This window comes from Lycium ferocissimum, chromosome 2 (genome assembly GCF_029784015.1).
Source record: "Lycium ferocissimum isolate CSIRO_LF1 chromosome 2, AGI_CSIRO_Lferr_CH_V1, whole genome shotgun sequence".
Classification (NCBI taxonomy): Eukaryota; Viridiplantae; Streptophyta; class Magnoliopsida; order Solanales; family Solanaceae; genus Lycium; species Lycium ferocissimum.
In genome coordinates this window covers 37,708,432-37,722,677 of record NC_081343.1, presented here as the reverse complement: position 1 = coordinate 37,722,677, position 14,246 = coordinate 37,708,432, and the positions used below count along the sequence as shown (strand labels likewise).

General features: G+C 34.9%; 1 protein-coding gene across 1 annotated transcript; it reads left to right on the top strand.

Annotated features, from left to right (window-relative positions):
- Positions 1-348: 348 nt before the first annotated feature.
- LOC132036220 (probable esterase D14L) lies at positions 349-2,542 on the top strand. The gene is made up of 2 exons (XM_059426504.1): positions 349-832; positions 1,969-2,542. Exons 1-2 carry the CDS (start codon positions 465-467, stop codon positions 2,417-2,419), a joined length of 819 nt encoding a protein of 272 aa, XP_059282487.1. The 5' UTR covers positions 349-464; the 3' UTR covers positions 2,420-2,542.
- The last annotated feature ends 11,704 nt before the right edge of the window (positions 2,543-14,246 follow it).

The following is a 14,246-nucleotide window of genomic DNA, read 5'->3' as shown; positions in this document are numbered from 1 at the left end:
CATCATGTACTTTCAATCTTGTGGGTCAGAATCTGGCCTTCCCATTTCCCCTTCCCCTAACCCCTATGTAATTAAAAAAACTATTTAAAAAAAAAAAATTAACGTTAATTTTCTTTTCAAATGAGATTGATTTATAGCCAAATAAATATTTGAAGGGTTCAATCATTAAGATTTCAGTATTAAATTTATTATACTAAAGTTTGGGGTTTAAATCTAACATTTATTGAATTTTTTGTAATTTTTCACATAAAAATCTATACTATACGTTAAAATATTTGATTCGAATGGTCCCCGTGTCAAGCCACTAGATCCGCCAAAAGTCAAGTTGTGGCTTGTGAATCTTGAACGAATTAATTATAGCATATGCATAGCTGGAATTTCTAGTTTCCACCACACAACTAAATCTAAAAAGCTTGCACAAATTAAAGTTATAGTCTAAGCAAAAAAATTAAAGAAGAAGAAGGATGGGAGTAGTTGAAGAAGCTCACAACGTTAAAGTAATTGGCTCAGGCAAGAAGACTGTCGTACTTGGTCATGGCTTTGGCACCGATCAATCTGTTTGGAAACATCTTATCCCTTACTTAGTTGATGATTATCGTGTTGTTCTTTATGACAACATGGGTGCTGGTCCGACTAATCCAGATTATTTCGACTTTGAACGATACGCTTCTCTTGAAGGTTATGCCTATGATTTACTTGCCATTTTGGAGGAGCTTCAAATCGATTCATGCATATACTTGGGTCATTCTTTGTCCTCTATGACTGGTGTTATTGCTTCCATATTTCGTCCTGATCTCTTCTCCAAACTCATCTTGCTTTCTGCGTCTCCAAGGTGAGATCGTCATGACATTTTGCTACATTCCCCTACAAATTCAAATAGATTTAAGTTATATATAGTATTAGTGTTATAGGTCAAGGTCTTAATATGATAGTATAAAAGAATTTTATGCATTTACTTGAGTCAAACTAATATAATTACATCTGATCCATATTATTTTTCGTTTCGCAAGATTTGAGTTTCCAAAATATTTGACATCTATTTTTTTAAGAAAAAAAGTAGTAGTTGTTATTCTCTTTTTTTCAATTTTATTGTTACTGCTTCCATTTGTGAACTGCTAATTAGGTGAAAAGCTTAAGAGAGAGATAAAATAAAGTTTAGACTCTTCCTCTTATAATTGAGATTATTATGGATCTTTAATAAAAAAAAAAAGGTTCAAAAATCTCAAGTGTCTGTTTGGAAGATCATCTTGTAATTGAATTTGGGTATAATTAAATAGCGGGTCTATTTATCTAGATGGTCAGCATAGAATTGGCGCAATTAAAGGTTGCAGTTAGACTCTCCAATACTCGGATGGGGGGTGAGCTAGGGGGAGGACATGACTAAGAATGGTTAGTAATTACATGGTGTAATTATCAGATGACTTTTCAAGTTCTTTTCATTTTTACTATTTCTTATATTCACATATGTTTGTCGCACATTAAAACTTATTTACATATTCATTTAAAAACCTTTTTGATATAATTAACTTTTATTTAAAATAAAAAGAATATCGAATTTACATAATTACACTATGCAATCAAATGTGTATGACACCGAAAATTACTGATGGGCTGAACAAACAAATCATTTTAATTACTATACTGAGTATTACCACCTTAGTAATTACTATACAGAAATTTCCAAGCACACCCTAAAAGATACTACTCCTAATCAAAAAAGTTAGGCCTTCACTTTTTTCTTGGGTGAAAAAGTGTCGCTTATCAAAATCAAATAAAAAATTAACCCATTTTTTTGATTTGCGCCTTTAAGTGTTATGTGATCAAATTCCAATACATATTTAATTAGGGATAGTTTAGTTAAATTACCTATTTTTGTCCAGGACTATATAGCAATAGCTAATATGGATCGAAGGCAGCATGAATTAATAGACTAACTCAGGAATTACTATTATGTTACGTTCCCTTTAGGTTCATGAATGCAGATGATTACTATGGAGGATTTGAAAAGGAAGACATAGACCAGCTAAGTCAAGCGATGGAGTCGAACTACAAGTCATGGATCGAAGGCTTCGCACCACTAGTAATTGGCGGGGACATGGATTCAGTAGCAGTACAAGAATTCAGCAGAACCTTATTCAACATGAGACCAGACATAGCACTTAGTGTTTTTCGTACAATTTTCACGTTTGACCTAAGGCATTTTCTCTCCCGTGTCACGGTGCCTTGTCACATTATTCAGAGCTCAAAAGACTTGGCCGTGCCAGTGGCAGTTTCAGAATATATTCACCAAAATCTGGGCGGAAAGTCAATTGTCGAAGTCATTTCAACTGAAGGTCATCTTCCACAGTTGAGTGCACCAGAAGTCACTGTTCCGGTGTTGCTACGGCATATTTCTCATGATATCACTACTGATGCTTAGTAGGTCTTAAATTCAGCATATATATGCTCAGTTGGATTCAGTTTTCCTGCTTCTGATCATTAAATGACATTGTTGTGTGGTGCTCTATAAAAGGAAAATACTATATATACGTAATATGCTATATGCGGGGGCGGCTTAAGCATAAGGCAACCAAGGCCTTTGCCTTAGACCCCCCAATCATGAAGGCCTCACTTTATATTGGGATTGAATAATTCTTTTTTTTTTTAAAACAAGCATTTTAAATGAAGAATTACAATATTTTTAAAAGAATATTATGTTTTTATTATGATTTCAATATTTGAGTATTATTTTATATTACATAAATAGTCTTTTGGGTAAAAGAAAATAGTTTTTAGAGATGTTGTTTTGTGAAAAATGCATTTCTATTTTGTACTATTTTGACAAGTGATTAATGACTTACATTTTTACTTTAGTCACTTTTTCTCGCTTTTTATCATTTTAAAAACTCGCATCACATATTTTACTGATCTTTCTGTGCAAAAACAAGAAGAAGAGAAGCGCGCATAAATTTTTTACTCCTTATGTCAAAAACAAGAATAGAACTGATCAAGAACAAAGTACATTGAAATTCTTTTTTTTTTCTTTCATATTTTCAAGTATTTTAGCAACCATTTGAAGTCAAGAGAAATTATTTTGCTATCAGATTATCAACCTTCAAACCTTAAAAAACTAAGGAAATATGCGTCAAATAAAATATATAAAATAGTAAAAAGATAAAAGCCTCTCGTCGATTGCTTTAGGACACAAATATTGTTGAGTCACCCCTGTCTATATGGCAGGCATTTAATTTATGTACACTATAGTAAATAATTTTGACACTTTTTTTTTTGTTTGGTTGATAGTTTGAAATAATTAATCCCACTATTAAACAGCGCATAAGATACTATATTACAATGTTTGATATATTGCATAAAAAATTCAATTGTCCTATACGAGGCCACAATCCTAATGTCACATGAAAGGAATACCTCTAGACTAGACCAAACTTTTCGCAATGATTATAGGCTTCCAAAATAATGATTCTTATTGTTTGGATTGAAATAAGTATGGCGTCATGTGGAAGTTTATAATTGCAAACCTTAAACGACGATAAATCAGACGACAAAGAAACAAATATTAAAAGAAGCATCTTCTAATATAGTTTTGCCAATTGACACACAAAAAACTAATATAAAATCATAAAATCCTATTGAGAAAATAATCTCTTCCTAAACAAAACTCTTTAATGACTACATTGTGGATGTTATTATGTTGTGAATGAGAAGAACAAATCTTCTATTTATAGAAGTCTAAAGGGAAAAGTATTCAAAACACACTCGTATTACCAAAATTGCCATAACACACTCAATTTGCGGGGTCTATGACCCCACCGACTTATTTTTTGTGTATTATTTTCGCTTTCAACAAAGTCACTCAAACGAGTTTGAGTGTATGCGCCTAATCATAAAATTAAAATCGACGGTCATTTTCATTATTTTGGTTTCCAAAATTTGAAATCCAAAATTCTCTCTCACCTTCCACTCGATTTCTGCCATATTAATCACTCAAATACCATTTTAAAATAAATCGGTGTGAATCATAGTTAAACTAACTTTAGGTGGTAACATCGCGGTGGATTTTGACCCGAAATCGTCGATTTATCTTCAAGCTTTTAGTGAAGTGAAAAAATACCGAGGTTAGTCTTGTTCTTTGTCGGTATTTGTACGCATAAAGTTTTTTTTTTCTACATTATATAGGATTTGTAGAATTGTCGTATGAATTTCTAGGGTTTGTTAACAAATTATGGGTTTTTCTAGTTTAAATTGGGGTTATTTGGGGTTAAGAGATGTGTAATCTTATGTCGTGTAGTATTCTTTGTAATTGCGTCCAATTTATTTTCACCCCAAAATGTGATTTTATACAACATTTTTGGCCTTGTATTGTCAAGTCCGAATTTAATTGTTGTTATTTGATGTGTGTGTGGGGTTGTGATCATTGTTGACCATCTATTGTTATTGTATATGTGTGGTACTGATTGTTTGTACTATTATTGAATTGTAATTTCAGGTATGAGTGGGTTTGTATCATGGTGGGGTTTTGGATGTTAGTAGTGGGCAACCAAAGTATGAGGGTGGACAAATAATAGAGTTTTTGGATATTGATGTGGACAGGATGTCCTTTTTTGAACTAAGGGATTATATTAAAGAACTAGGGTATACTACAAGTTGTTCATTTTGTGTTAGGAGACCTAATAGTGATAGTGTTGTAGAAATCCAAGCCGATGGGACATTTTCGAAATTTCACAAAGTTTTGAAAATGGGGATACTATTGAAATGCATTATGTCACATGGTTGATAATTTAGATAATGTAGATGGTCCCATTGCTTTGTTGGAATACACTAGCCCCGATAGGAATCTTTGGTTTGCTTTTAATAAAGAAAGGGATGGGGGTATCGAGAAGGGGATGAGTTTGCTTTTAATAAAGAACCAAAGCAATTCGAAACTCTTTAAACTTTCTTGAACCGAAATTTCTTTAGCTAACCTTACGAAGACCCGTTAAGTAGTGAATTTCCTATTCTTGAATCGACCCATCCGATGATACTTACGAGTCGACCAAAGGTTGAACTCTTTAATGAACATGATCTTGAACATGAAAGTGATGATGTTCATGAAGAGTGCATAAATTTGAGGAGAACCGAAAGGAGGTCGTATCGGGAGGAAAAGAAGAGAAAGGATACCAAATGACCCTGGAGAAATTCTGTTGGTGAAGTTGGTCCGTATCTGGAAAAGCACGATAGAGCCAGCTCGCTCGATACAAGCTTGAAAGGTAAGGTTCTTTGGGGATGAGCCGGTGTATGTCGGTTCGATGCATATAGTGTTGAATCGGGATACGGATGATGAGTCGAGTCTAGAGGGCTAGGAGAAGGATAATTTTTGACAAAGCTTGTTGAAAAAGTGATGTGGGAGTTGGGGATGGTTTTTGAGGATGTGAATGAGTTTAGGGATCTTTGTTACAAAATATGCACTTCAAAGGGGTGTGTGCGAGAAATTTGTCAATGAGCCAAAAAGGTTAGGGTGAGGTGTAAAGGGATGGTCGCCCATGTTGCTATATGCAAGTCTTGACAAGAAGACTAATGATTTCATGATCAAAACCTGATCCTAAACATAGGTGTGTCAAGACTACTAGAAATTACATGTGCAATGCTAAGTTCTTGTCTAAACATTACAAGAATAGAATTACTGCGACGAAACATTAGGATTTTCAAGTTTTCGGCCCAGTTGATTAGGGAAGAACTTAATATACAATGTTGGAAAAACCATCGCCCGTGAGAGCTGGAACAAAGTACTCCAAGAAATTATGGGTGATCATATGTTAGAGTTTGGAAGAATATTTGACTATAGGGATGAAATGTTGAGGACTAATCACGGGAGTACTTGTGTTGTTAAGGTTGATGACTCTGTGAAAGTGGTAGGTTGGTGTTTGAAAGTTTTTATATTTGCTTTGATGCTTTGAAAAAATGCTTTTTAGGTGGTCAGAGGAAATGTATTGGTTTGGATGGTTGTTTCTTAAAGGAATAACCAAAGGACATGCCTAGTTCTTTGTTGCTAAAGATGCTAATAATCAAATGTTGCCTATTGCTTGGGCTATAGTGGAATATGAGAATAAGAACACTTGGACATGGTTTTGAAATTGTTGATAGCCGATTGGGAATGGAGAGATGGCGGCAACTACGCATAATCGTGATATCGGACATGCAAAAGGTATGACAATCACTTTTTTTCTTCATTTAGTTTCTGTCCATTCATATATAATTGTTTTTCAAAATTGTAGGGGCAATTGATAGGTATGAAAGAATTGTTACCATTTGGTGGAGCACGGGATGTGTGCAAGACATATCCTAGCCAATGGTCAAAAGAATGGAGAGGTCTTCAAAGAAGGAACCAATTAAAGCAGTAAAAAGCACCTTTGAAGGAGAGATGAAGATAAATGGACAAAATGAAAAACTTGGTAACGCCAAGGATGGTAAGGATATTGTTGCTAGTAGATTCTTTGTACTACCCACCAAACTTGGTGTAATCGTACTTTAGAATCGATTAAGTGTGATAGTGTGGACAATAATATGTCAGGCTTGATACTGGATTTTAGGACCAAGGCATAAAACCATTATCACTATAGTCAAGAGATTAGAGTGAAGGTAATGGACTAGAATAGGTCGTTGATCAATTTCCAAAAAATATGGTTAACTAATATATCTCCAATGGCACACAGGTACTAGAAATCAACATAAAGAAGTCAATGGAATGTAATATTGATTTCAATGGTGAGAGAGGTTTGAAATTAGTGATGGGCCATATCAACATCTTGTTGATTTGAGAAATAGAACTTGCGAACAGTAGGGCCTGGATGCTCAAGGGAGTACCATGTCAACATGCCCCTTTGCCATATTATATAAGTATGAACCCATTGAGTTTGTTGATAGGCTACTTTCTGATGGAGACCTACTTGAGGACTTATTGTCATTTTCTTCAACCAGGTCACCAATATGAAAATGTGGCAGTCCAATAACCCCTATGTTGCACCACTCGCTTGTAAAGCCTATGCCGAGCAAACCAAAGAAGGTCGAGGAGAAAGAAGCCATAGCGAGTCAAAAAGATATGGTAAGTTGTCAAGAAAGGAGTTGACATGACTTGACATTTGTCATGGTAAAAACCATAATAAAAGAAGGTCCTTTGAAGGTATGAGCTTTTAAAGTAAACTCATTTTTATACTCTTTGGAGTAATGGTTTTGATTTGACAACTCTGCTTTTGGTAGGATTCGGTAGAACAAGCTATGGTCATGGACCGAGATGTTCTTCTACATCTCAAAACAACTTCTTGAATCGGTCTTGACTGCAAGAGTTGGGGAAAGGCCAAGAAAGACAACTCAACTTCGAAGCACCGGCAAAAGCTAGGGGAAGGCCAAGGAAAAATCCATTAACTTCGATGCACCGCAAAAGCAAGTGCAAGACGCCAAGGAGTACTTCTCAAGCACCACCAACAAGTGCAAGGCAAAGAGTACTTCTCAAGCACCACCAACAGCAAGTGCAAGGCCAAAGAGTACTTCTCGAAGCACCAACAACAAGAAGTGCAAGGCCAAAGAGTACTTCTCAAGCACCAACAAGAGGTATGAACAAGGAGGACAACCATTAGTGCTAAATGGTTTGAAAATGCAACAAGTTATCTTGCCATTTTGCGACGTAACGACTTGATCAACTGCTCGCTTCTCTCGGTCTAACGTGAGGGAGGGGAAGACCAAGAAAAACCTCTGGCTTCTAGTCGCACTGCTTTGCTAATGCACTGATCAACTGTTGCCGCTTCTCGGTCTAATGTGAGAGGGAAGACGAAAAACCTCTCGTGTTTTCTGTGTAACGGTGATAATGAAGAGGAAGAACTACCCTTACAAAAGGCCTAGAATTTGTTGGAATGGGTATATTTATCCTTGAGAAAATGGATTTACAACATACAATGTAAAATTTAAATATTTGTTGGATTGGGTATATTTGTTGCAAGTGAGTTTACTAACTATAAACAATTGTTTTGCTTTAATACAGCATGGCTTGCCAAGTAGTAGGATAATTGATCTTGCTCCAAGAAAGCATATAAGGTCGGTGATATTCTTGGGGACCTTGGTCACAAAGCAAGGACGGAGTGAAAGTGGAAGGGCAAAGCGGCAATGACATCAAGCTTGACTTGAAGAGATGAGGGTAAATAAAAGGAAAAAAGTGACAATGAAACCTGAACTGCGCAGGACCAAGGATCCATGGAAGTAGTGTTAATGTTGGTAGTTGGTAGAACAAGTTAATGTAGTTGGTAGTTTTTGCGGTTCATAAACAAACTAAAGTAGTCGTGGCTTAAATGCTTGTTTTGTGACATTATACTCTCTGTGACTTGAATGTTGCGATCATCATGAATGTGATGCGCTACTTTTTGTACAAACTTATATTGGTGCAATTGTTTATATATAGCGAGGTCTGCTTTCTATTATTAAGTCTGTCTCTTTCGGCAGAACATCACCGCACATGTTTAATGTCCGAATGTAGTTTATTTGAAATTGTTGGTGCACATGTTTAATGTCCGAATGTGCAACCTATGTTGGTGCGGTTTGCTTTTTCAAAGCTGGTTTATGGACCAAGTGAAATCACTGTGGTCATGCATTTGAATCGCATTAATGTTGCTCACCAAATCTGTCAAGCATTTTGAACAAAATTAGTGTTGCAAACTAAATGTGGTCAAGCTTTTGACCGGATTTAAAGGTAATCAACAACGGCTAAAGGTGGTTGGGGTTAAGTAGTGGGAATTTATTGCAAAAACACATTATAAATATAGGCTTTCACTTACACTTTAATACTATGAAATAGCATTCTACACAACCTCTAACATGAGCCTTAATTCGAAAATGGTAGCTTATTTTGAGAAAAAATTGACCAAATCATACGTCGAAAAGGATGATTTCGTAAGTGTTCGTCTAATTTATTTGTTATTTTGAACCCATTATTTTAGTTTTAGTAATCACATGTTTTTATTGCATCCTTCCAAGTAGCATTCTTGAATTTCTCCCCCGACGACCGTGAAAATTTGTTGTAATTTACGAAAGAGGCGCGTACAAATGAAATACAAAGTTGGTGCTCATACGCGGCTCTATCAAGGATGGAAAGAATTTATAGATGCTAACCGATTCGGGATTGTGGATATATTGTGTTTCAAGGCTGTGTATTAGCTAGAGACCGGATACACTTCCTTGTTGAAAAAAAAAATAGAGATCATAGAAATAGATTAGACGGTCTCCGTGTTTTCAATTTAAGCAAGGTTTATGTTGGAGCACATGTAACACCTTTGCTTTCTAAATTAAAGGATTTCATTCATCAATTTCAAACTTACATTAAACACAAAACAAAAAAGAAAACTAGAAAGGATTCCTAACATACATTAACCACAAGACAAAATAAAATGGAAAAGTAGTTCCTACCTAACATTAACCACAACACAAAAAGACATTTTTCCAAAATCGCCTACCTAACATCAAAGCACAAAACTAAACCATTCAACTTCAAAAATACAAGAAACACTAAGGCAATTGGTCATGACAAGTTGAAGCATTTCCTCGCATTAACCAACCGATCCAACTAGCAAAACAAAACAAGATACAAAATGTGAAAATCAAATTAGAGCTAAAGTTGTTGATCCTTCTTTTTCGATTTTATCTCTTTGCACACACACACGTTTTCAATTTCGCCCGGATTAATCACACTTGATTGTTCTTCCATCTCCTTCATTTTCATATCACTTGGAGACAGATTGTTCTTCCATTTCAATCTCTTTCAACATCTCGGCAATTTGAACTTCCACATCCTTCTTCCATCTCCTTAATTTTCTTCTCTTTTGAAGCTAATTCTCCGTGCATCTCCTTCATTTTGTTCACCAACTTTGGAATAATGTATTTTGATCTTTCATCAACTTTGGAAAGATCCCTCCATCGAAAAAATTTACACTTTTTGAACCGTAGTAGTGGCAAGACCAATATCTTCTTCCGGATTGTTGTCAGACCAGGAAGTCTTCAATGGGAGCAACACACCATGACTGCATCGCACCTCCTCATTCAACATTGGATCTTCATTGTCCATACAAAGCTTATTCAAATCCAATCTTGTTTCTTCCATAGCTAACCCGAATTTTAATCAGAAATTTGGGAAAGAAATTGTAAATCCAATCTTGGGTAAGAATTGAAACATGAAGAGAAGAAATTTACCAAAAAATTTGGGAAGAACTCAATGTGGAAGAAGAGAAGAAGATCTAGCCGTTTGTGGGGATTTAAGATTGGATTTGGGGAATTAAAAACGTTATTTGGATGGCCATGTGGCAAATATACCTTTCCATATAGTTTTTATCCTCTCTTACGCCGAAGGAGAGTAGCTACACTTGCTAGTCCGGTCACCGGTTGAAAGCGAAAATAATACACAAAAAATAAGTCGAGGGGGGGTCATAGACCCCCAAAGGAGTGTGTTATGGCAATTTTGGCCATAGTTTGAGTGTGTTTTGAATACTTTTCCCAAGTCTAAATCTGTTCCTACAAGAAAATGAATAAATATGGTAGAATCCTTTTCCACAAAGAAAACATTTTTTCAAGAAACTCCTTTTGAAGTAAAACACAATTATGGTAAAATTCAAATAAGGTAGGAAATTCAGGACAAACCCTAACAAACTCCCTTTTGCCTGAATTTTTACGGCAAAATAATCTTGATTTTCCATCTTCACGTAATCTTCATCACTGCCGCTTGTCATGGTTAAAAATATTATGGTTTAAAAATATTTTGCTTTATTTTAAAGATGCAGCAGTAGGAATGTTGAAAATATGGTTGAAAATTCATCTCCACAAATAATACAGTACTCTGGACAAAATCTTCATTATCATGAAATTGATTGCAGCTTGATTTGAACACGCCTTGAACTTGTCTTCAACATGCTAAACCATTGGTTGAACCATCGGCTCGGATACCACTTGTTGAGATAGAAATAATCAGGGTGTCATGCGGAAGATTATAATTGCAAACCTTAAACGACGACAAATGTGACAAAGAAAATCATATTAAAAGAAGAATATTATTCTAATACGGTTGACCAATTGGGCCACAGAAAACTAACATAAATGCATAAAATTCTATTGAGAGAATAATTTCTCTCCCTAAACAAGGCTTTTTAATGACTACATTATAAATGCTACTGTGTTGTGAATGAGAAGAATATGTCTTCTATTTATAGAAGTCTAAATCTTCTCCTACAAGAAAAGGAATAATTATGGTAGAATCTTTTTCCACAAAGGAAACCTTTTCTACCAAGAAATCTCTTTTGAAGTAAAACACAATTATGGTAAAATTGAAGTAAACTAGAAAATTCAGGACAAACCCTAACACAAATTGCAACCCATATTTCTATTTCAAAGTTAATTTCTAATACGGTCACTCAGCTAACAACTTTTATTTCAAAAGTCATTCAACTTTGTTTTGTAAGACAAAAATCACTCAACCAAAAATAATTATCTCATGAAAGTCACTCAACTTTGTTTTGTAATAGTAAAATTACTCAACTATTGCCATTTCATCTACAAAGCCACTCAACAAATTCAAGGGATATTTTCTATAGATATTGCCGACGTGAAAAAAGGTGTTGGATCGGATAAGAGGTGGAAAAAGCCAAAAAGAAAAAGAAGCCATTTTTATTCATGCTAAGTAAAGGTAAAGCATATCTAAAAGATTTACATAGCTGATTCTACATGTACAAAGCTAGAGTTCAAATGCAGGGAACCTCGTTTCAATTGGTTCAATCATGTCGAGAAAGAGATATGCCATTCCTCCGATTCCTTCAAATAGTGAGTACGGGCGATAACTCCCTCCGATATAACTCCCTTCGATAGGAGAGTCTGAGCTCAAGCATGCAAGTGCCTTTAAAGTGTTGTCAACGAGTAACTTGGTAAGCTTTAAATAACAAAAGTAGTTCCTAAAGCTCCAGTGTAAAGTTTATTGTCACTCACCCGTTCCTTTTTTTTTTCTTCTTAGTATCCCACCCGGCATTAGAACCTGACTATTCCGGATTCGCGCCGTGTAGGGTTCATTTTTGGGGATCACGCTCATCTTTCCATACTCACAACTGTTATATAGTTTATAATATTGGAGTAATTTGGGTAATAGGTACCATCTTTGAAAACTCTTTTTGGGTACCACTGTTGAAATGGGTACCGTTAGTGAAATAATCGAACAGGTACCATTGGTGAAATTCCTAAATTCCTAATAGTGGTAGGTAACACTGGTGAAATATTTCAACAGGTTTGACACAACCTTTCGGAACAAGTATTTAATTCAACATGGTTGATCCCTCAAAGTCAGAAGAATGGTGGCTAGATTCTGGCTCAGAAGAATGGTGGCTAGATTCTGGCGCTACCATTCATGTTTGCAACAGCAGAAACTTAAACAAGACATATGAAGAATGCAAGACACCTGAAGGTGTTTTTATGGACAATGATGCTAAAGTCAAAGTTGAAGGCAAAGGTAGCGTGGAATTAAAATTCACATCTGGACAAAAACTAACTTTGTTGAATGTTTATCATGTGCCTGAAATTAGGAAGAATTTAATTTCTGCAAGTTTGTTATCCAAGAAAGGATTTAAGATTGTCATAGAATCTAATAGTGTTATTATTTCTAAGAATTCTTTGTTTGTTGGGAAAGGATACTATTCTAATGTTTTGTTCAAGATGAGTATTAATGATATTAAGAGTTCTACTTATATCTCTGAGTCAAATTCTTTATTATGACATGCTAGATTAGGACATTTAAATTTTGGTTCTATGAAATTCATATCGAGGATTGGATACTTAGAATGCAATCATAAAAAATTAGATAAGTGTGAGGTTTGCATCCAAGCAAAAATGACAAAGAAATCTTTTCCTAGTGTTGAAAGAAATTCACAACTACTTGAACATATACATTCTGATATATGTGAATTAAATGGAATTTCAACAAGAGGAGGAAAGAGATATTTTATTGCTTTCATTGATGATTATTCTAGATATAGTCATGTCTATTTAATCAAATCAAAAGATGAAGCCTTTCAGAAATTCAAAGAATTTAAATCTGTTGTGGAAAATCAAAAGGATCAAAAGATCAAAATGTTAAGAAGTGACAAGGGAGGAGAGTATTTCTCCAATGAATTTGATGAATTTTGTGAAGTTCATGGAATTATACATCAGAAAACTTCGCCTTACACTCCACAACAGAATGGTTTGGCTGAAAGAAAAAATCGAACGTTAGTAGATATGACTAATCCCTTGCTCTTAAATGCTCAATTACCTCAAGATTTGTGGGGATAGGTTGTACTAACAGCTCGTCATATGCTTAATAGAGTTCCTTTTAAGAAAACTCAGACCTCTCCACATGAGTTATGGAAAGGTAGAAAACCTAACTTAAATTATTTGAAAGTGTCGGGGTGTCTAGCCTTTTATAAGGTTCCTGACCCTCAAAGATCAAAGTTAGGTCCAAGAGGTATTAAGAGCATATTTGTTGGTTATACACAAAACTCAAAAGCATGTAGACTTTTGAATTTGGAGACAAATGTTATTGTAGAATCGGTGCATGTGGAATTTTTAGAAAATAAATTTCTATATAATTCTAGTGAGAATTCTACAAAAGAGCAAAGCACAAGTTCTCCTGCTCAAAGTAATTTTGAAATGATAAATAAGAAAAGAGGAGTTGATTCTCAACACGAAGTTGAACCTCGGAGGAGTCAACGAGTGAGAAAAGCAAATTATTTAGACTCCGATTTTATTTCTTCACAAGACATTGTATTTCTTGTAGAAGGAAGTAGGAGCAAAGTCAATCAATGTATACCCATTTTGTTAAATACTGAAAGTGATCCAAAAAGCTTTAAAGAAGCAATGTCTTCAGAGATGCAACTTTTTGGAAAGAAGCTATAAATGATGAGATGGATTCTATATTATCCAACAACACTTGGATAATAGTAGATCTTCCTACTGTTCTAAACCTATAGGTTGTAAATGGGTATTTAGAAGAAAATATGATACCAATGGTTGTGTACAAACCTTTAAGGCAAGGTTGGTTGCTAAAGGTTTTACACAAAAGGAAGGTATTGACTATTTTGAACATATTCTCCTGTTGCACGAATAACATCCATAAGAGTGCTTTTGGCTTTAGCCTCTATACATAATTTATATGTGCATCAAATGGATGTGAAAACTGCATTCTTGAACAGTGACTTATGTGAAGAAATATATATAGAACA